General features: G+C 47.4%; 1 protein-coding gene across 4 annotated transcripts in view; it reads right to left on the minus strand.

The window, feature by feature from the left end:
* The window catches only part of ATP9B (ATPase phospholipid transporting 9B (putative)), a 245817-nt gene that overhangs the window by 155686 nt on the left and 65999 nt on the right, over positions 1-24132 (minus strand). For all 4 annotated transcript variants that reach the window (XM_070049842.1, XM_070049843.1, XM_051840449.2 and 1 more), the window contains 2 exons: positions 16179-16230; positions 4630-4724 (listed from right to left, as the gene is read on the minus strand). In XM_070049842.1, the coding sequence (XP_069905943.1) occupies positions 4630-4724; positions 16179-16230 (147 nt within the window). The remainder of the gene's footprint in view (positions 1-4629; positions 4725-16178; positions 16231-24132) is intronic.

Here is a 24132-nt window from a genome sequence, read left to right on the forward strand (position 1 = left end):
CCCAATGCCCACAGGAGTGCTAATTTGAGCCCCAGCTGCTCCACTTCCAATCCAGATCTCTGCTAATGCACCTGGGAAAGTAAAAGACAGTTCAAGTACTTGGGCCCCTGTCACCTATGTGGGAGATCTGGATAGAGTTCCTGGCTCCTACCTTTGGGTTGGCCTTGTACTGGCTGCTGTGGCCATTTGTGGAGTGAACCAACAGATGGAAGACCTTTCACTCTGTCTCTATCAGTCCGTCTTTCAAATAAATAATTAAATCTTTAACAAAACCCAGGTGGTTAAAGGTGAATCTGTCCAACATAAAACAGAAATAACAACAATCTTAGGCCAACTATTTAAAAAATACAAGAGGCAAAAAGATCTTCCACTCCTTTTATGAGGGAAACACAACCCTGGGTATCACACCAAGACACAAACAAAAGCCACACCACACCCATAACACCTTTCATGGACATCAGCCTAAAACATGCTTAATGGAACAACAGCAAACTCAATCCTGAGTACGACATGAAAACATGGGGCTCGTCCCGAGAACATGAGGTGGGTGTAACACTGCATCAGTCCCCATAGCACGTCGCACACTCAGAGATATGGGGGGAACAACAGGGTCCTCTCAGTGAATGCAGAAAACATCTGAAACCCATTACCCAGGCATGACCAACGCACTCCTCGATGCAGTGCCAGAAAAGCCTTCCTCAACTTGTGCAGGGGACTGTGAAAGGCCACCACTGCTGGCCTACAGGAACACTGAGTGCTTCCCTGATGTAAACCAGAGAGTGTCACTTCCATTCCAACTGCATCAGAGGTGTCAGCCAGTGCAGCACTGCAGGTGAGAAACAGACAGGGCCCACGCAAACTGCAGCTTCACAGCCCAAGCGTGTTCTCAGCTCACGACATTAGCATGGGGATCCTACCTGGCAGCCACCAAGAAGACACGAGCAAACCTTTTGGCCCAGAGGTCATGCAGGTGGCAGATGAGCACACAAAACAGTATTCAGCATTAGCAGACATTACAGAAACTCAAAACCACAACTGTCAGAATGACAATGGCAACAGTGAATGTCGGCCAGGATAGACAGCATGAAGCACTTTTTCATGGCTGAGGGATTGTTTCACAGCTCTGCCATCCTGGAAAACTGCCCTGTGGTTCAGCAGCGGCCGCCTGCACCCGCCCCATGTGCCCCAAGGTGGGCGAGCGCTGCACCAGGCTCACAACACCACGATTTAGGAGCTGCCCATTATCCCCATCATGGGCACGAGTGAGGCCACTGTCAACAAGGAGTCAACACCACGCCCGATTCTCCTTGTCCCACATCGGCTGATCCAGGAAAACCTGCCTTTCTGCACTTGCCAACCACTCAAATGTTACAGCAACACAGAGCATATAAACCATATGGAGCATCCTACAGATTTTTAATGAACAGTCAGAAGACATGAAGACATAATAGACCAAGAGAACAAAGAAACTGGCTGGGACGCTACGTGCTACATGCCTTGATGAGAAACCCTGCTCCACAACGGCAGTCTGCCTGCTTAAGAAAAAAACCACTTCTGGCCGGGGACTGAAGGAGACCGCATGGTGTACAGAGTAGAAGTGGAAGAAAGAACAAGGAAGGAAAAGCTGCAAACACACACAGGCTTGCAAGGTCAGGTTCTACTGACTTGGAAGACACCACGGTCATGCACGTGGCACCTCCAGCCGGCGAGCTCCCGTACACAGGTGAAGTGAATGGTGAGCTGCAGGGCAGGAGTCCCGCCTCTCCGCCTCTGCCTGACCATGTGGTGGGGACCGCAACCCCACCAGCAGTCAGAGGACAGCAAAGCAGACCAGCACGGCGCACTGCTCCTCTAAATGAGGGCATGTCCTTTTTTTTTTTTTTTTAAGATATATTTATTTATGTGAAAGTCAGAGTTACACAGAGAGAGGAGAGGCAGAGAGAGAGAGAGAGAGAGAGAGAGTTCTTTCATCCACTGGTTCACTCCCCAATTGGCTGCAACACCCAGAGCTGTGCCAATCCGAAGCCAGGAGCCAGGAGCTTCCTCGGGGTCTCCCACGTAGATGCAGGGGCCAAGGAGTTGGGCCATCTTCTACTGCTTTCCCAGGCCATGGCAGAGAGCTGGATCGGAAGTGGAGCAGCCAGGTCTCGAACCAATGCCCATACGGGATGCCAGTGCTTCAGGGCAGGGGGTTAACGTGATGAACCACAGCGCCAACCCCAACTGGGGGTATGTTCTTCAGTATCTATACCAAATATTTTACACGACAAGGGTTAGCAATCATACACTGCTAGTGATAAAATATTTGTCACAACTCCTCCCTGAAACTGTGGCATCCAGTTACCGAACAACGGCACTTCCGAGAAGCTGTGTGAAGGAAGACATCGTGCTACATCCTCTGTCGACCAAGGAGAACCTGCTTGCTGTCCCCCCATAAAAGGGGCTGGAGGGGGCTGGTGGCCTCAGAGGAGTCACTCTCTAGCTCAGGTTAGAGAACTGTGACATGTGGTCCAAAGCCTGTACTCATTTTGCACAATCTGAGAGGCAAGAACTTTACTTTTTTTTTGGTCAAAGTTAGACAGTGAGAGAAAGAAGAGACACAGAAAGAAAGGTCTTCCTTCTGTTGGTTCACCCCCGAAATGGCCGCCACTGCACTGATCCGAAGCCAGGAGCCAGGTGCTTCTCCTGGTCTCCCATGGGGTGCAGGGCCCAAGCACTTGGGCCATCCTCCACTGCCCTCCCGGGCCACAGCAGAGAGCTGGACTGGAAGAGGGGCAACCGGGACAGAATCTGGCGCCCCAACTGGGACTAGAACCTGGTGTGCCAGCGCCACAGGCGGAGGATTAGCCTAGTGAACCAAGGCACCGGCCAGAACTTTACATTTTTAAAGGGTTCCAAAAACCAGGAGGAAGAGAAGAGGACACTGACTGCATGACAGCACCCACATGGCCCATGCTGCGTGTGAGGATGAATAAGTGGACAAGTAAAGACCGAAGTCTCATTAGTCTCCAATGGGCTTTAGAAAAGGTGCACACTGGGCCAGCGCTGTGGCGAAGTGGATAAGCCGCCGCCAGGCGCCGCTTCAAATCCCGGCTGCTCCACTTCCAATCCAGCTCTCTGCTATGGCTTCGGAAAGCAGTAGAACATGGCCCAAGTCCTTGGGATCCTGCAAGCACGTGTGAGACTCGGAAGAAGCTCCTGACTCCTGGCTTCAGGTCAGCGCAGCTCTGGCCGTTGCGGCCAATTGGGGAGTGAACCAGGGGATGGAAGACCTCTCCCTCTCTCCCTCTCTCCCTCTGTCTCTCTCTCTCTCTGCCTCTCCTTCTCTGTGTAACTCTTTCAAATAAATAAATAAATCTTCAAAAAAAAAAAAAAAAGGTACACATTGGGCCGGCGCTATGGTGAAGTGGGTAAAGCCACAACATGTAGTGCCAGCATCCTATCTGGGCGCTGGTTTGAGTCCGGGCTGCTCCACTTCCAATCCAGCTCTCTGCTACGCCTGGGAAAGCAGTGGAAGATGACCCAGTCCTTGGGTCCCTGCATGCATCTGAGAGACCTGGAGGAAGCTCCTGGCTCCTGGCTTTAGATGGGCATAGCTCCGGCTGTTATGGCCATTTGGGGAGTGAACCAGTGGATGGAAGACCTCCCTCAACTCCTCTCTCTGCCTCTGCCTCTCTGTAACTCTGCCTTTCAAATAAATAAGTAAATCTTAAAAAAAAAACCAGAAAAGGTACATACAACACATAAAAGAATGAATTAGACCTATAGATATACAAGCATCGCTGAAATGCATGAATAATCAAAATATGTCTGAGTCTTACACATGAACAAGGAGGCTCCTGCTGTGACGGCAGTTAATCGTCTGCTATATGCACACAGGAGGCCATGTCTACCAATTCAACCAAACTAAAGAGAGTAACTTAGTCTAGAGAACCAATTTCCCTTTCCTTGACCAACAACTGCTTGGATCCAAGTGCCTAATCTCAGTGTTTCTTTTCTCTCCATTAAATATGCAAGACAAAGCTCTCACATTCAGAGCAGTGCTATGTATGAACTAACACAAGATAACACCAAATGGCTTCAACTATGGCTTTCTTAAAAAAAAAAAAAAAAAACATGTCCCAGTTGAGGGGATTCTATCACTGGGGAGAGATTCTCGAGAGCCCTGTAAGTTCAGGAACCGTCAGCCTCTCCTTCCTCCCCAGCTCAGAGGCTTGGTGACACATTCCTCCCTATCCTGCCCAAGAGAACGCAGTGAACGTCCCAGGCCAGGCTGAGCCAGTGTCGATTCTACAGCCTCCACGGTAACATCCCATCTCAGTCACCAGATCCCCACCCAAAATTCTCCATTTAAACGTTACTCATCAGTGGGAGAGAGGGTGGAAGGAGAGGAAGGGAAGGAAAGAAACCCAAGTATCAAGCCAACAGGAACATTCAGAGCCACCTACCACGGGCTGTGTACTCAGGCACCTTGGAAATGACTTTGGCACCATCTGTGACGATGCTCACTAGGAATCAAGAAATCACAAAGCAAATTCTCCAGGTCTCACTGGTGGGCACAAACCGCGCTGCGCTCACCGCCTAGGAGCCACCACCGAGAGGGCAGATGGGTACCAGAGAGCTGCTCACCCCCAGCGCAGGCAGCCGCTGCGTGCAGCTCACTGCCACCTTCAGCTTCCAGTCGGTCTCGCCATCCAGTTGATCAGTCCGAATAAAGCACGAACCTTGGGGGCAGAAAAGAAGAAGTGACCATTTTGCTCTGTCACAGAGGCTCTTCCTGAGCCACAGGCACCCCCAAAGCACAAGCAGGACACAGTGAGACACGGAATGAAACCCTGGAAGTCTTTATTTTAGGTGATATTAGTCACTCACAGAACAATTAGCTGAAAAGAAAAAGGTCATGTGATTTTTAAGTTGATCACTTATTTCTTATTTGGTGTTCTTGTCTATTAAAATTTAATATCAACTCATAGTTTATTTTACAATGACTAAATAGGCGATTTTCACCTCTAATATGTATGTTGGTAAAGTTAAAAAGTATACACATAAAATATCCACGAGCACATGATATTAGCTTGCTAATCATGAATTAGTCTTTCCACTACACACCACACATTCCAGGACAAAAGTTCAGCCCTACTCACACCCCTATCAAGTTTAAAACAGGTGAAAATGTTAAATTAAAAGATTCCATCTACCCTGTGTCCACACTGTCTCCCCCTGCTTCTCAGCGCCCATCTGAAGGACAAGAGTAAAGCACACGGGGACATGGTGCCAGACACTCACGGCAGCACTAAAGAACCAGCGAGGAAAACATGGCACAGGCAGCAGCCTTCTAAAAAGGAAATCGAGGAAACCAGAGCGATCCCAGCGCACTACAGTGGGACAGTCTCCGGGACACACACTGTTCAAGGGAGAAATTCAGGTGAGCAGTATTATGTGCAGCATGATACCTAACCATTACAGAGGATGCATGTGTGTGCACGCACGTGTGTGACTGCATATCTCTGGGTCTGTGTGTGCATGTTTATCTGTGTATGGGTGTGTACGTGTACGGGTGTACGTGCATCTGTATGCATGTGCATCCGCATGTCTGTACTGTGTATCTGCATGTACATGTGTTTCCACGGGCACATATCTCTGTATATGTGTGGGTGTGTGCATCTGGGTGCACGTGTACAGAGCTACGCACGTGCATAACACCTACAGAGAAAACACTGGAAGCAGAGGGATAGGAATAGAAGCTAGATATTTCTGAATATAACTTATTTTATATTGTTCACTTGGAAATCACACTTATTTCACAACATTTAGAAAGCCAAATTATAACAATTTTAAAAAAAGCAATTCCTAAAAAACAAAAGGAGTGATTAGAGCATAAAAAATTCAAAGTTTAAACATAGAGAGAACTCATTCAACCTACTTTGGTGTTTTTGAAAAAAGTTTAATTGTAAAATAAAATAGGTACAGGGTTGATGCTGTGATGTAGTGAGTAAAGCTGCCGCCTGCAGTGCCAGCATCCCATACGGGCACCGGTTCAAGTCCCGGCTGCTCCACTTCCAATCCAGCTCTGCCATGACCTGGGAAAACAGCAGAAGATGGCCCAAGCCCTTGAGCCGCTGCACCCATGTGGGAGACATGGAGGAAGCTCCTGGCTCCTGGCTTTGGATCGGCGCAGCTCTGGCCATTGTGGCCACTTGGGGAGTGAACCAGCTGATAGAAGAGCTCTCTCTCTCTGTCTCTACTGCTCTGTAACTCTTTCAAATAAATAAAATAATCTTTAAAAAATAAAACAGGTACAAAAAGCCACACGAACACACACTCACAACATGAATTATCCCAAGGCAGACACTGTGAATGACTGGGATTCCTTACACACCCACACGGTCACGGCCTCTTCCTGACCAACGCCAGGGCACCACCACCGCCGGCTAGGCTTCAGCTGATCGCCCATGCCCTACACTACCTCTCTGCACCGTCCACCTGCAGGACTCCTGCACCCCCGACCCTGCCACTGTCTGCACGGAGGCCCGGCTCTGCGCCTCAGACTGCGGCTCCTGGAGCCCAGCGTCCCCAAGTGGCGCCTGGGCAGGTTCTGCTCTCCTGGAGAGCCATGTGTACACATGTGTACAGCAGTTCCTGGACCTGTCGTTTCACAGAGGGTGCAGAGGGTGGTCGCTCAGCTTTCTGCCCACCTTCAGCTGGGATAAAACATAAGCAGAGAACCATCTCCCCTCTGGCCTGGTGGAAAAGCTCCTGAGAGAGAGAGAGAGAAAAAAAAAAAAAAACCCACTTGGACATTTACAAAATTACGATCTTGCTTCTCTGAAGGTGCTGGCAGAAGACAGAATGGTCAGTGACAAAGCTCAAATCAGAAAAGCATTTGCAGGTCGTGTATCTGACTAAGGACTCATGCAGAACTCTTGTAACTCAACAGTGAAAAAACAAAAAACAATCCAATTAGAAAATGGGCAAAACACACAGAGAGACATTTCATGAAAGAGAAATACACACATAAAACACTCAACAACACTAGCCATGAGGGCAACACAGACTTGCTGAAATATTCACACAGCATTCCAGAAATGACAGTGTTACAGAGATGGACAATAAATTAATAGTGGCCAAGGACAAGAGACAAGGGATGGACAAGACCCTCGGGCTTAACACAGGGCAGTTGCTGTGTTACCAGCGACTGAGCCAGGCAGGGCACGTGGGGCCAGGGCCAGGCCATTCTATTGTGGGCCTTGGGGGAGGGCACACACATGTCCACACACAATCTGTGCAGATTCCAAGAAGTCAATAATTATTTCAAAATAAGAGCATTTTTAAAAGCTATTGTTCAATCTTTTTTTAATATTTTATTTATTTGGGAGGTAGAGTTATAGACAGAGGGAGGGAGAGAAAAGGCCTTTCACCCGCTGGTTCTCTCCCCAAATGGCTACCAAAGCCAGAGCAGGCCCATCTGAAGCCAGGAGCCAGGAGCCAGGAGCTTCCACCAGGCCTCCCACGCAGGTGCAGGGGCTCAAGCACTGGAGCGCCTCCCACTGCCTTCCCAGGCCATAGCAGAGCTGGATTAGAAGAGGAGCAGGGGCCAGCACTGTGGCCTAGTTGGTAAAGCTGTGGTGCAGGACTCCCATATGGGCACCAGTTCAAGTTCCAGCTGGTCCACGTCCGATCCAACTCCCTGCTATGGCCTGGGAAAGCAGCAGAAGATGGCCCAAGTCCTTGGGCCCTGCACCCACGTGGGAGACCCAGAAGAAGCTCCTGGCTCCTGGTTTTGGATCAGCCCAGCTCTGGCCATTACAGTCATTTGGGGAGTGAACCAGAACACCTTTCGCTCTGTCTCTCCCTCTGTCTGTAACTCTACCTCTCAATCAAATACATAAAATAATAATAATAAAAAAAAGTAAATGAAGACTTGAGGAAGATTTTACAAGAATTATGGGAGACATTCAGTAAGAACTCTGGGAATATGCACTTCAGACAGATGGCTGTGCTCTGTAGCACACTTACACTAGCACTGCTTCTGCACGTGTGTCAGTGCGTACTGAACACCTTGGAACCTTCCAGGTTCCAAGGCTCCTGCTAATCTTAATGGGGTAACTGAATACACAGAGAGAGAACAATAAATGGGGAAAAGAGGTTCTGGAAGAAGCGTGGAGAATGGAGCTGATTATCCCATTCACCCATAACCCTTATATGTAACTCTATGTCACTGGGAGCATTCCAGAGAGGGCAGAGACGCATCCTGACATCCTGATGGAGGACTACGTGAGAAACACCAATAACACAGACAAAGAGCGCACCATCTCCCAGGTCTCCTGGGCAAGGCCGAGGACCGCCTCCGCGACCTCCTCGCTCTCACCTGCCCTTGAACCTCCAGGGCAGGGCCCAGGGGAAACAGATGAGGGAGAGAAGGACTGGGATAAGTGACAAGGAGAAGCCTGAGGGACAAGGAGGAATTTAACACACGGGTACTTCCTGGGAGCCTGGCCCATTCAGAAAGAAACCCTAGAAGTCCCAGAAGGAGAAACCAACATCAGACTCCACATCCGGGAAGTGGTCATCACAGACTCAGCATGCAAACGCTTGCCCAGAGAGTTACTGCTGCTCCTGAGCACCTTCTACCCGAGGGCCAGTCACAGTCTACCCAGGAGACACCAGGTCCCTGGAGGTGCTAACGTCCTAGCACACGCTCTGCAGCTGGAACACCATGACGAAGTCCACTGCACTGCAAAGCCATGTGCTTGACAGCAACAACTCAGGTCTGCCTCTGCCTGACTGTCAGGGTGGACTGAGGAGCTGGAATTACAATACAAAAATGTTGCAAAGTGGGGGTAGCAGAAGCCTTTTAAGACTCATTTATGGGGCAGGCACTGTGGCGTAAGTGAGTAAAGCCGCAGCCTGCAGTGCTGGCATCCCATATGGGCGATGGTTCGAGTCCTGCCTACTCCACTTCTGATCCAGTTCTCTGCTGTGGCCTGGGAAAGCAGTAGAAGATGGCCCAGGTCCTTGGGCCCCTGCACCTGCATGGGAGATCTAGAAGAAGCTCCTGGCTCCTGGCTTCAGATCGGCTCAGCTCTGGCCGCTGCGGCCAAAAGGGGAGTGAATCAGTGGATGGAAGACTTTCTCTCTCTCTCTCTCTGCCTCTCTGTAACTCTGTCTTCAAGTAAATAAATAAATCTTAAAAAAAAAAAAAAAGTCCTCTCCTGGTTTTCAACCAGGAACAATTCACACTTGACAACTTCCGGAGTCACTGTTGGTTTTCCCAAGAGGAAGGACGGGGATGCTTCTGTTGTACAGCTGGGTGAGGACAAGGCCAGAGCTCACAGGGGGCTCACCTGCAAAGGGGCTAAGTGAGGACCCTGCCCCACAATGAGCTCGCAGTTCTGCACACTGCGGAGTGTTCCCTCGCTCTCACTCTCCCAGAACAGAACACGAATCATTTCTCTCCTGACTGATGCACTGTCAGCAAATTGCCATCAGCAATTCAGTGCCCAAAATGTGGCCTACCCACATAATCTAACCTTACCAATTCTTGCAATTTATCTTAGACATGAGCATTACCACTACAAAAACAGGCCTGGGAAATTCAGAAAGATGAACTAATAGTAACAGGGAGAACTATGAAGACTTTTTAATCATCTGCATTATCAATTAAAGATACATCCGAAAGACTTTTGTCTGGTTACACACACTATGAAAAACACACCTAATTACAGCTAAACAAATAGCTCTGTATTATTTGTCAAAAGAATGGGAATGAGTGGGGCCAGCATTGTGGCGTAGTGGGTAAAGCCACAGCCTGCAGAGCCAGCATCTCATATGGGCACCGGTTCATATCCCAGCTGCTCCAATTCTAATCCAGCTCTCTGCTCTGGCCTGGAGAAGCAGTAGAGGATGGCCCCAGTCCTTGGGCCCCTGCACCCACATGGGAGACCTGGAAGAACTTCCAGGCTCCTAGCTTTGGATTGGCACAGCTTTGGCTGTTGCAGCCAATTGGGGAGTGAGCCAGTGGATGGAAGACCCCTCACCCCGCCCCACCTCTCCTTCTCTCTCTGTGTGTAACTCAGACTTTCAATTAAATAAATAAATCTTTAAAAGAAAAAAAAGAATGGGAATGTGAACAATCTGCAAGGGCTGATGGTGTAAGAAGCAGCACGAGACAATCTGCAGCACACACTCATTTAAAGGTGAATCTTCTTTTTTTTTTTTTTTTTTTTTTGGACAGGCAGAGTAGTCAGTGAGAGAGAGAGACAGAGAGAAAGGTCTTCCTTTCCTTTGCTGTTGGTTCACCCTCCAATGGCTGCCGCGGCCGGCACGCAGCGGCCGGCGCACCGCGCTGATCCGATGGCAGGAGCCAGGTGCTTCTCCTGGTCTCCCATGGGGTGCAGGGCCCAAGCACTTGGGCCATCCTCCACTGCACTCCCTGGCCACAGCAGAGAGCTGGCCTGGAAGAGGGGCAACCGGGACAGAATCCGGCGCCCCGACCGGGACTAGAACTCGGTGTGCCGGCGCCGCAAGGCGGAGGATTAGCCTAGTGAGCCGCGGCGCCAGCCCTGAATCTTCTTTCAAGACTGACTTTTTCACTTAAGTACGTGTGCATGTACAGGCCAGTGCTGTGTGTGCAGAGTAAGTGACCGCCTGTGATGCCAGCATTCCATGAGTGCTGGTTGCAGTCCTGGCTGCTCCCCTTCTAGTCCAGCCCCCTGCTAATGGCCTGGGAAAGCAGAAGATGGCCCAAGTGCTCAAGCCCCTGCACCCACGTGGGAGACGCAGAGTTCTAGGCTCCTGGCTTCAGCCTAGCTGGCTGTTGTGGTCAGTTGGGGAGTAAACCAGTGGATGGAAGATTTCTCTGTCTTTCCTTCTCTCTAATTCTGCCTTTCAAATAAATAAATCTTTTAGAAAAAAAAATGTGTGTATGTATTCTAACAGAGAATACAAAGGGAGCTGAAAACGGGCTAGTCTGCAGTTTCTGCATGCTGCATGCTGACACGCCCAGGGCCTGGCTTGCCGCTACCTACTCGGGAACACACAAGATAGCAACAGGTGAGACCTCACAGTGTCTCAGAAGGGTCAGACTAACTAGCTCTGGAAACAATGAAGTTTATTTCCTTTACCAAAAAAAGACATGCTTCAGGTTAAATAATTATATGCTACTTTGACACATGGGGGAATGATCCGGTATTATTTTTCCTCAAGCACAGTTAAAATTACTACCTTCACTTTAACCAGTATAGAGAGAAAAGACGACTGCAGCAACATCAGGCTGGCAAACCTGACCGTCGGATGGGACTCTGGTGATCCGTAACAGAGCGCCGCTACAACCGATGCCAGTCATTCTCGCCAAGAGTGAATTATTCAATGGCCTGCTCAGATCCCATTACAGACTTCTTATGAATATTTCATCTTATTTTGTATAACTGACAAGAGTTTGTGGGGAAGGACAGGTTTATGGCGGGTAAATGAAGATCAGCCAGTGTCTACACCACGCCGGCAGTGCTGAAGACGGGGCGGACGCCACCAGGGGACAGCGCCCCGCCCGCCTGCACTGTCAGCCCCAACAGCACTGGAAGATGGGCCACAGCGCACGCTCCAGAAACATCGACTTGGCCTCAATCATACCACATCATTTCCTGTTAAACTCAATTTTTAAAGCATTTATATGACTTAGTAACTTCTTCATGAAATTTTTAAGCTGGCGGCAAGATGAACAGTGCAACAGAGATGATGTGGATGAGATGAGCAGAGTGCCATTTACCTACGGTTCATCCCACTAACCAGTGACAGCTACGCTACTATAAAATGTCCCAACACTTAAACCTTTATGTCATCACTTAGCAGACAAGCGAAAAAGATATTGGCATTTATAAAAGATTGATGAAAATTAGTTCCAAAGCATTAATTTCTCTTAATACCTCTAAAAGAACTGTGTGCACTCAGGAAATATTTGATCTGAATTAAGAAACTGATGAAGAAATTGATTAATTGGAATTTAAGCCATCAGTCACCAGAGTCTTCAGCAGCTTCATTTACATTCTAAACAGTCAGCTCCTGGCCCAGAACACTCTGTATGGATGCAGTCAATACGATGCCGCAGACCAACCATTCCAACACAGCCGGCCACGGCCCGCACGCGAACACTGCACGCACTTAGGACTTCCACGCTGCCTACAGTGTGAAGATTTCCATGATGATAAACACGGTACTGTGAGGTTTTTAAACCTGACAGTGGAAAGCAATCCACAACAGTCAGAGTGCCAGTCGAGAACACCCACAGATGCTGAACACGGTGCAGCACTCTGGAAAACACAAAGCTAGGCAGTAAGAAAATCTGAAATCATTAAATCACAAAAAAACAGTTTTGAAAGCTAACAAACCTTGACTGAAAGTAATATTATGACGCATCATGTACAGCTTGGGTGCTACTTAGAGCATTTCTTAAAGAGAAGAGAAACAGGGACCAATGTTTTGGCACAGTAGGCTAAGTTGTCGCCAGCAAAGCCAGCAGCCACAATGGAACTCCGACTGAGCCCTCGCTGCTCCCCTTCCAATCCAGGCCCTGAATGCACTGGGAAGGCAGTGGGGGATGGCCCAGCACTCGTCTCCCTGCCACGCACGTGGGGGACCAGCATGGAGCTCTTGGCTCCCGGCCTCAGCCTGGCCCAGCCCCAGCCATTGCAGCCATTTGAGGAGTGAACCAGTAGATGAAAGATCTCTCTCTGCCTTTCAAGTAATAAATAAATGAATAAATCTTTTTTAAAAAAGATGAAGAATGGTATGAAATAGTAATCTGATTTCATAATATCTAATGTGATCAATTAGTAATTACTTTAACAACTTAAATTTGATAGAAAAAATAATACGAAGGACTATAAGAGAACTATAAGTTAAAACAGACAATTAAGCCCACAATCCATAAATTACTTTCTAGAATATTAAAACAATCCACAATTGAGCATATGTGCATTTAAAGTCCATTTTTCTGGGGAACAAGGTGGTAATTCTTATGACTCTCAAAGGAATCCATGACCCTCAAAATAGTGAATGACCATTACTCTCACTACAGAGAGTAATTCTCACTATTAAGTGGACTGCAAGGCATAATTAGAGATTATTTACGACATGCTCAACTGGGATATTATCTTAATTATCTGAGGTTAGCACCATGGAGAGCATCCCACTGGCCTACTGCGCTAATATTCCATTTATGCTGTGCTGTCCCACTCTTCCACAGCAAGGACACAGTGAGAAGACTACTGAGCAGACAAGTTTCCAAAACGGCTGTCAGTCATAAAATCGTACACCAGGCCACTGAGCTCACCAATGCGCAGACTGCTCCCTGTAAAATGCACACTTCTCAGCATCTCCACCTGCGGCAGGCTGGGCCCTGTCCATAACTCACCTCTAACACACCATATAGAAGGTTGTCCATTTAAGCCAGTTACCCAAAACCATTTCCATGTTTGGAATAGTGATTGTAATCTCACATATATTTCTCCCAAAATCATTAAAAGGGCATTTCTCAAATGCAAATATTTTGTTGTAAAGACAGCACAAACAAGCAAACAGCTGACGTCAGCAGGGAGGGTGGAACAAAGCCTCTGAAAATCCACTTCTCCACAACTGCACGAGAAGATCACCAGAACCCCAGCAAATATGAAAATCCACTTCCCCACAACTGCACGAGAAGACCACCAGAACCCCAGCAAATATGAAAATCCACTTCCCCACGACTGCAGGGGAAGATCACCAGAACCCCAGCAAATATGAAAATCCACTTCCCCACGACTGCAGGGGAAGATCACCAGAACCCCAGCAAATATGAAAATCCACTTCTCCACAACTGCACGAGAAGACCACCAGAACCCCAGCAAATATGAAAATCCACTTCCCCACGACTGCAGGGGAAGATCACCAGAACCCCAGCAAATATGAAAATCCACTTCTCCACAACTGCACGAGAAGACCACCAGAACCCCAGCAAATATGAAAATCCACTTCTCCACAACTGCACGAGAAGACCACCAGAACCCCAGCAAATATGAAAATCCACTTCCCCACGACTGCAGGAGAAGATCACCAGAACCCCAGCAAACAACCACAGAACTCTAGCAGTCTCTGGAGCACGTACTCAAGAAAAACATTAAATTTAGCTAAGAATAGGCTGTGTTATTTATAATCCTGGGGGCAACTATAACTATATATAGTGATAAAACGATGAGAATTAAAACAGTACCTTAGAAAGTATTTATTTAAAACAAAATAAGGCAGTGCTGAAGTAACAAGAGAAAACACAACAGGGGCCACGGCTGTGCGTAGTGTAAAGCCGGCGCCTGTGACACTGGCTTCCCATACGGGCACTGGCCCATGTCCCAGCTGCTCCACTTCCAATCCAGTTCTCTGCTAATGAGCTGGAAAAAGCAGCAGAAGATGGCCCAAGTGTTTGCACCCACGTGGGAGACCCAAATGAAGCTCCTGGCTTCTGGCTTTGGCCTGGCTGAGTCCTGGCCATTGCAGCTATCTGGGGAATGAGTCAGCGAATGGAAGATTCTGTGTGTGTGTGTGTGTGTGCACACACGTGTGCATGTGTGTGTCTGTCTCTGTCTTTCCCTCTCTATAACTTACTATAACAGTGAGAGAGAGAGAGAGACAGAGAGAAAGGTCTTCCTTTGCCGTTGGTTCACTCTCCAGTGGCCGCCGCGGCCGGTGCGCTGCGGCCGGTGCACCACACTGATCCGAAGCCAGGAGCCAGGGGCTTCTCCTGGTCTCCCATGGGGTGCAGGGCCCAAGGACTTGGGCCATCCTCTACTGCACTCCTGGGCCACAGCAGAGAGCTGGCCTGGAAGAGGAGCAACAGGGACAGAATCTGGTGCCCCGACTGGGACTAGAACCCAGTGTGCCGGCGCCGCAGAGAGAGGATTAGCCTAGTGAGCCGCGGCGCCGGCCCCTCTCTGTAACTTTCAAATAAATAAATGAATCTTTAAAAAAATATATTCTAAGATATGTAGAAAACAAAGAGAGATAAATCCCATTCACACTGATTATGTTAAGTAGAAATGGATTAAAGACTCCAATAAAAGGCAGCAACTGAACTGCTGAGTGTGCCACAGATCCCCAGCAGGTCCCAAAGGATGATTAGCACACAATGACAACGAAAGCCAAGACCATTCAAATTTCACACCGACCGACACAGAGGACTATGGTGAAATCACGGACAAACCACTTGTTCTAGAGGGGTGGGATGGCAGCCAGAGAGCTGCAAGGAGTCCCCAGGGGTGGGGAGGGTGGTGTGTAAACACCTCTAGCCAGACGACAATGGAGCTGGAGGAGCTGGGGCCCCCTCAGCGGCACAGGCTCTGGGGGCAGAAAGGACGCTCTCTGTCTGAGGGAAGCCATTCAAGTATACTGCTTAAAAACGGAGAAACAGTAAAGCAATGCCCAGAGATCTCACGCACAACTCTCCAGGGTCTTCATACTAGAAATAACCATGTACCAGCGCAGGCTAGCTTCCTGTAGAACATGGCTCATCTACTCATCAAAGCCGGAGCTGTGGCGGGCAGGGAGCTGCGGCCACGCCTCGGCTTGCAGCCTTCCTCTCAGCAGCGCCGCCCGCCCGGGGCCTGAGACCTGTGCAGACCTGATCCGAGGGCTCCGGCTTCCCAGCACAGCTCCGCCAGACCGCACGGGATTCCAGCTCGGCACTCCCTTCTGGAGCCCCGCGACTCTGGGGAGCTCACAGAAGCGTCGTTTTCCTATGAAGCTCTCAGCAGTCGCCCCTCCCACGGGGCCCTGACATTTCTCCTTACTACAGAACCTATGTACTCTAAAAGTGGCAACCAAGTCTCCCTCCCTCTTGCAGCCCAGCAACCCCAGGTGGATGCAGAGAGAGCAAATGGTGAGCCACACTGCTACTTATTTGGTCATGTGTCACTGTTAATATTGAGTGGATGCTCTCACCGGATGGACAGGTTGACAGGATTATTTTTAAGTACACATTATATGGTAAAGTCATCTTTTCAAATATCAGCGATTAAAAGTCATTTAGAAACCAATACTTCAATGAAAGAAATTTCAGTAAGTTTAAATTTTACTTTTACCTTTTAAAATGAAAATTAAATTGTCAAATTACTAAATCATCAGCAATGTAAAATAGTAAATAAGTAAAAAAATACCTGCTTTTTCTGAAGTTCTAAGAAACACCATATCTGATGGAATTCTCTGGTTCTGCAAACAACAATATAAAATGTTAATTATGTGCAGGCCTACATATTAACTCTATTCCATTCCAGAGTAGAAATAGCTAGCAAAAACTAAGGTTATAATAAAACTTTTAATGAAATAACTACAATTTATAATTTATATATAAAAATTAGTATACTAAATCACACTTTAATGGAAATCCTATGAATTTTCCCATATATAAGCCATGTAAATAGCACTCACTTATGACTTTAAGAATACTTCCTGGGGGAGTGCAGTGGAGGATGGCCCAGGTGCTTGGGCCCTGCACCCCATGGGAGACCAGGAGAAGCACCTGGCTCCTGGCTCCTGCCATCGGATCAGCGCGGTGCGCCAGCTGCAGCGGCGGCCATTGGAGGGTGAACCAACGGCAAAAGAAGACCTTTCTCTCTCTGTCTCTCTCTCTCACTGTCCACTCTGCCTGTCAAAAAAAAAAAAAAAAAAAAAGAATACTTCCTGGGGCTGGTGTTCTGGCATAGTAGGTAAAGCATCACCTGCAGTGCTGGCATCCCATATGGAGCCTGTTTGAGTCCAGGCTGCTCCACTTCCGATCTAGCTCCGTTAATGCGTCTGGGAAAGCAGCAGAGGATGGCCCAAGTGCTTGGGCCCCAGCACTCACATGGGAGACCAAGATGAAGCTCTTGGCTACAGTCTGGCCTAGCCCTGGCTGTTGTAGCCATTTTGGAAGTGAACCAGTAAACTGAAGATTTTTCTCTCTCTTCCCCTAATTCTGCCGTTCAAATAAATAAAATAAATCTTTAAAAAAGAATATTTCATGTCTGAAAATGTTCAATATTGGCACTTCTGTGGCTTTTGTTGCATTGTAACTGACATATAAAATACAGCCTGATAAAAACTTTGTATTCCCCACTGGACTATGCTGCCCTGGAATGCGAGGACAGTGAGCCAGTGCCCGGCACACAACACAGCAGGTCAAAAACAACGCACTTCATAAATGTGAGTAACTAGTAAATGCATGACTAAGCTGAAAAGAAAAGTCCCACAATCAATCTGTGGTAACAGTCTCTTATTAGAGAAAAAATGAAAAACTCAAACATATTACATGGCATATAAAAACTTTTACTCATACATTTAATCATCATTGCAAATAATTATATCAAGTGTGAAAGATCTATCAATTTAAAGAAAAATGTGTAATTATAACAATACTTCACATAATTTTCGTGAAATATATATATCTTGAGGGATCTAAACAAAAATTTAACTGCACATGATTAAAACAAAGATTACCTGTCGACAGTAACAAAAAAAAATCTGCTTTATGAAAGCTAAGAAACACTTGTCGCACAGGGCTACTCCCTTTCTCATACTAGGAATGGTGGGTGATGGGTTAGGATCTAAAGAATAGGGGCCAGCGCTGTGGCATAGCAGGTAACACTGCTGCCTGCAGTGCCAGCATCCCACATGGGCGCCAGTTTGAGTCCTGGCTGCTTCACTTACAATCCAGCTCTTTGCTATGGCCTGGGAAAGCAGTACAAGATGGCACAAGTCCTTAGGCCTCTGCACCTGCATGGGAGACCAGGAAGAAACTCCTGGCTCCTGGCTTCAGATTGGCTCAGCTCCTGCCACTGCAGCCAAAACTGGGGAGTGAACCAGCAGATAGAAGACCTCTCTCTCTGCCTCTTTATAACTCTTTCAAATAAATAAATATATTTAAAAAAAAAAAAAAGACTAAAGAATACTCAAACCAAGGAAGAAACCACCAAGGAAGTTAGTGAACATTTCATTGAATGGTAATACAGATGTGACATACAAAAATGAGTGGAACAGCCAAAGTCAGGAAAACACACACAATTCAATGCATACAACAGGACAGAACAGATACACAAACATTTGAACACAAAAGGAAAAAAGCCACTGAACCCACCAGAAAGTACACTATGGAAGCAGATGTGAAGGCAGAACTAAATGACACAGAAAACACACACGCACGTATGTACACAATACACAACAAAACACACACGCAAAGACGCACACAATCACATGCATATATATATATACATACATATACATATATATATATATATATATATATATATATACACACACACCAGAAACAAAAAGCAATACAATAAGTCTCTTCTTGAATATGCCTATTTCAGGGGCTAGCACTGTGGTGTAACATGCTAGTCACCACCTGCAGCACAGGCATCCCATATGGGCACCAGTTCAAGTCCCCGCTACTTCACTTCCAATTCAGCTCCCCACTAATGTGCCTGGGAAGGCAGCAGCAGATGACCCGAATACTTGGGTCCCTGTACCCACATGGGAAACACAGATGGAGCTCCTGGCTCCTGGCTTCCGTCTGGCCCAGCCCTGGCTATTGTGGCCATTTGGGGAGTGAGGCAGCAGATGGAAGGTTTCCATCACTCCCTTTCGTTCTCTGTAACTCTGCCTTTCATAGAAAATAAATCTTTAAAAAACAAGTAAATAAATAACTATGCCTATTTCAGTAAACAGAAAAAAGTAACATTGGAATAAGCCTAACAAAAGCTGTGCATCATCTCTATTTTAAAAAATACATCAGGTGCCAACATTGTTGTGTAGCAGATAAAGCTGCTACCTGTGATGCCAACTTCCCATATGGGATCCAGTTCACGTCCTGGCCTCTCTACTTCTGATCCAGCTCCTGCTGATGGCCTGGGAAAAGCAGCGGAAGATGGCCCAAGTGCTTGGGCCCCTGCTACCCACGTGGGAGACCCGGGTGAAGCTCTTGGCTCTTAGCTTTGGCCTGGCTTAGCCCTGGCCATTGTGAATCAGCAGATGGAAGACCTCTTTCTCTCCGTCTAACTCTTTCAAATAGTAAAATAAATATTTAAAAGAATACATACTACATAAAACATTGCTGGCAAATAAAACTTAAATAGAACACATTTACAGTGCAGGAATTAGAATGTGCAGTATAGTGATGTCAAATGCCCATAAATTAATCAATATATTTAACTCTTGGCATGTGTTTTGACGGAAAGGACAAAGTTTTCCTCATGCATATAGGGAAACACAAAGGCTAAGAATGACCAAGATTGACCTCACAACCTATCAGAACTGTTAGACTAAACGAGTGTGATTTAGACACGATAGGCTGATAACAATGCAAAGCTAGAGAATCTAATCATAGGCCCACAGGTATACGGACACAGATTTGTGGGAAGACGGCTCTGCAGATCAGTGAGATGAAGGTCTTTGTAATAAACACTGCTAAGAAAATGGGGTCCACGGAGGCCTAGATCTACTCAATCGAAAGATGAAAACCATCTGAATTACAGCTCCAAGTGTAAATCTTAAAACAACAACTGCCTGACAGGTAATACGGACCTTTTCTTATTCAAGGACTTGTCCTGTCACTCATCAAACACTGTAAGAATATTTTTAGACTTTTGAGTAGGGACAAATTTTTGAACCAACACCAACAACTGAAAAAAAACAAAATTAACCATAAACAAGAAGGTGAATGAAGCAGATTCCATCAAAATTCATTTCTGCTCAACAGAGCCTCCCAGGAAGCAAGGGGAAAGACAACTGCAACACACAAAAAGCTACCAATTAACAAGAAGAAAAACAGGCTCCACACACACACAATCATGTGGTAAATGCCCCAATTATTAGAATTTATAGAAATATACACCGAAGGGCTGGCGCTGTGGCATAGTGGGTAAAGATGCCACCTGCAGTGCTGGCATCTCATATGGGTGCCAGTTCGAATCCTGGCTGCTCAACTTCCAATCCAGCTCTCTGCTATGGCCTGGGAAAGCAGTAGAAGATGGCTCAAATCCTTGGGCCCTGCACTCATGTGGGAGACCCAGAGGAGGGTCCAGGCTCCTGGCTCCCAGCTCCAGATTGGCACAGCTCTGGCTGCTACGGCCAATTAGGGTGTGAACCAGCGGATGGAAGTCCTCTCTCTGTCTCTCCTCTGTGTAACTCAGACTTTCCAATAAATAAATGTCTTATAAAAAGAAATATTCACTGAAATTGCACTTACTACATACACACTAGAAATGCCACATTGAAACGACAGAGAACGCAGTGTGTGGCAAACATGTGAAGGTAGGTACTGCTACATACGGCACAGTGTGCACTACAGTGACATGTGCTCCTACACCCCGCATCCAACAGTCACTGTGTGCAAAGGGCACAGTCAGTGACACCCAGAGATCCTTCCGAAGAGGCAAGGGTCAGACCAACCCAAATCACATCGACAGCGGGATGGGTCAAAGGCAGAAAACCAGCAGCAAGAGGGATGAACCTCAGAAACAGTATCTGGCCAGGTGTCTAGGCATTCTTATCAAAACGCCATTAACCCTAGATTTCTGGCTTCATTCAGGGACCCTCAGCTGGCCCCAGCTCCACGCCATCCTGACGGCTGCATCTCTGCACTGCGGTCTGAGACGCAGGCACCTGTGTATTCGCAGACCTGCTCTGGCTGTTCTGGGTCCTTCCGTCTGGGTAGGAGGCTCCTCCTCAGCCCATCAGTGGCTGCAGGCCCCAGCTGCCCGGGCTGCCTTGCCGGGGAAGAGCCTCTGATGTCCTCAGCTACTCAGGCCTCCCAGGGGCCCACAGCGTGCTCACAGCATCCAGAGGACAAGGGTCACTCTTCTTTTGCTAAATTTACTCAAATATTTTTTTCTTCCTGATGAGGTTATACATGGGATTTTTTCCTGGGTTTCACTGTAAGACCATATTCGTTATTCTCTTACTCCGCCTGATCTTCCATGAGGCAGTCCCACGTGAACAAGAGAATTTCTATTAGTACTGGCTACTCTCCGTTCTTCCTTCCTTGAGGTGGCACGGAGCAGCCTGCGCTGTCCTGCTGGTACCACGGCATGGATATACAGCAGTTCCGTTGTCACCCACTCAGGGAATCTGCACTGCTTCTGGCTTCTGGGAATAATGCAGAGGTACCAAAACAAATGAACATGTCCGCAGTAAGCAGGCAGGAGCACACTGATGGGCCATGTGACAGCTACACACTTACTTTCTTTGAGAAACGTAGCAAGGGGCTGGCCTTGTGGTGCAGCAGGTGAAGCACCTGCAACACTGACAGCCCACACTGGAGCACTGGTTCCAGTGCCAGCTGCTCCACTTCTGATCCAGCTCCCTGCTAATGCCCTGGGAAATCAGAAGAGGATGGCTCAAATGCTTGGGCCCCTGGCACCAATGTGGGACACCTGGAGAGAGTTCCTGGATCCTGGCTTCAGCCCAGCCATCTGGGGGCAAACCAGCGGGTGGAAGACCTTGATCTCTCTTTCTCTCACTCTTCCTTTCAAATAAACATAAAAAATGTTTTTTTAAAAAAAGTGTCAAATACTTATCTGGAATAACTACACCAACTGATCTTCCCACAAGAAATGCGCTGCAAACACTGGATGTTGGCCCCATTTTTAAACATTCTGATACATGTGTAATGATACTTCAGGGTTTTAATCTGCATTTCCATGATGAACAATGATGATTTTCTTCTCTTGTGTTTATTTTCTATCTATACATTTCTGTGGCAAAAAGTCTTTTTGAAATCTTGTGCCCATTTTCTAATTTTCTTCAACTGTTGAGTTCTGATAAGTTACATACTCTCAGTAGGCATCTGACAGATACATAGCTTGCAAATGCTTTCTCCCAATCTGTAGCTTGCTTTTTCATCATTTTACATGGTTTTCCACAAAGTACACATTTTTATTTTAATGAGATGAAATGCATCAATTTTTCTTGTATGTGTTATTCTCTGTATCAAGTCTAAGAACTATTTTCCTAGACCTATGCTCTGAATATCCATTCTTTTTTTCTTCACCAAACTGGTTAGGGTTTCACATTTTTCATTAATTCCATGATTTTTTTTTTAACCTATGGATCCTCCAGCCCCATTTGTGGAAAAAATAAATACATAAATAAATCTTTTCTCCGAGAAGAACTTTGCAACTTTGTCAAAAGTCATGCGTGTATACTTGGGGGGGTCAACTTCTGGGTTCTGTGGCGCTGAGTCCTTGCTCCTCTTTTTCCATGCACACTATGCTGTCGGGAAGGACCGACGGGTCACATGCCCTTCCAGCCACACTGCCTTGATGGGAAGTGGGGATGTGTGAGAGCTTCAGCACAGCAGGGGGAACCCTTTTTATTTAACTGTCAAGCTCACCTCAGCTGTTCTACAGCCTGTATCTTTCAAATTAGCTTTAGAAAAAAAACTATCTGTCTTTAAAAAAAAAACACTTGCTGAGACTTTACAGAAATTTAGTTAAGCCTAGGATCAACTGTTGGAGAACTGTGGACTATGGGTCATCTACCAGGATTAGATTCTTTCCCTCCACACACTGCAACTACAGCCCCCAGAAGATCCCATGTCCACAGGAAGACTGAGCACTGTACGCCTACCTTACACCTCCACACGCACTGCTCTCAGACACAGCGCAGTCACTACCCAGGGAGGGGGAGGGCGAGGAGGAGGGAGGTCTTCCATCTGATGGTTCACTCTCCAAATGTCTGCAATGGCTGGACCCAAGATGTCTGTACACAAGCGGGAAGCTAACTCTGATGTTTTAAAAAATAAAAGAGGTGTAATTATTGTTACCTCTCGTCAGAATCACACCTACAGCAAGTGTGCAGAGATCTGTGTCGAGGCATGCTAACCGTGTGTCCTGTGACAGTAACAGGAAGGAGCCACCAGAAACCTGATGGTGAAAGGGTTACTGACTTCTGGTCCCCATACATGGGAACACTATGTACACGAGTGGAAAAACTGTTCCCATCCAGCTCTCTGATGTGGCCTGGGAAAGCAGTAGAAGATGGCCCAGGTCCTTGGGCCCCTGCACCCACATGAGAGACCTGGAAGAAGCTCCTGGCTCCTGGCTTTGGATCAGCACAGCTCTGGCAGATGCAGCCAATTAGGGAGTGAACCAGTGGATGATAAACCTCTTTCTCTCGCTCTACATAACTCAAACTTTCAAATAAATAAATAAATCTTAAAAAAAAAAAAAAAAAAAAAAAACACAAAAAAACAGCTCTGACCATTGTGGTCACAGAGGGAGTGAACCAACAGATGGAAGACCCCTCACTCTCTCTGGCTTCACCTCTCTCTGTAATTCTGTCTTTCAAATAAATAATGTAACACTTAAAAAAAAGACATTAAATAGTACACAAATAAGGTCATTTCAGGAAGAGATATCAACAGCACATACACTCAAGAAAAGCACACGTGCATTAGAATGACCGTCTCACACACAGACACACGTGCAGTGTGCACAGCACTCACATCACTCACAGGGGGAGGCAGAAGAGCACACATTAGAGTGCATTCTCTCCGTGCAGGCGTGTGTGCAGCACGTATGATGGTCTCATGTCACAACAGGTGGAGGAGCTCACATTAGAAGAAAGCCTCTCAGCCGGCGCCGCGGCTCAATAGGCTAATCCTCTGCCTGCAGCGCCAGAACCCCGGGTTCTAGTCCTGGTCGGGGCGCCGGATTCTGTCCCGTTGCTCCTCTTCCAGTCCAGCTCTCTGCTGTGGCCTGGGAAGGCAGTGGAGGATGGCCCAAGTGCTTGGGCCCTGCACCCGCATGGGAGACCAGGAGAAGCACCTGGCTCCTGGCTTCGGATCAGTGTAGCGCGCCGGCCGCAACACACCGGCCGTAGCGGCCATTTGGGGGGGGTTTGTGAATCAACGGAAAAAGGAAGACCTTTCTCTCAGTCTCTCTCTCACTGTCTAACTCTGCCTGTCAAAAAAAAAAAAAAAAAAAAAAAGAAGAAGAAAGCCTCTCCTGCGTCCACAGGTGTGCGGCGTGCACAGCACTGGTCATCAGCGGTAGGAGGCGGCAGGCGCTCGCACACATCCAGTGGCCGCAGCCCTGGAGCACCCAGCCCACCCCTGCCCTGCTGTTTCCTCAG

This window comes from Oryctolagus cuniculus, chromosome 10 (genome assembly GCF_964237555.1).
Source record: "Oryctolagus cuniculus chromosome 10, mOryCun1.1, whole genome shotgun sequence".
Classification (NCBI taxonomy): Eukaryota; Metazoa; Chordata; class Mammalia; order Lagomorpha; family Leporidae; genus Oryctolagus; species Oryctolagus cuniculus.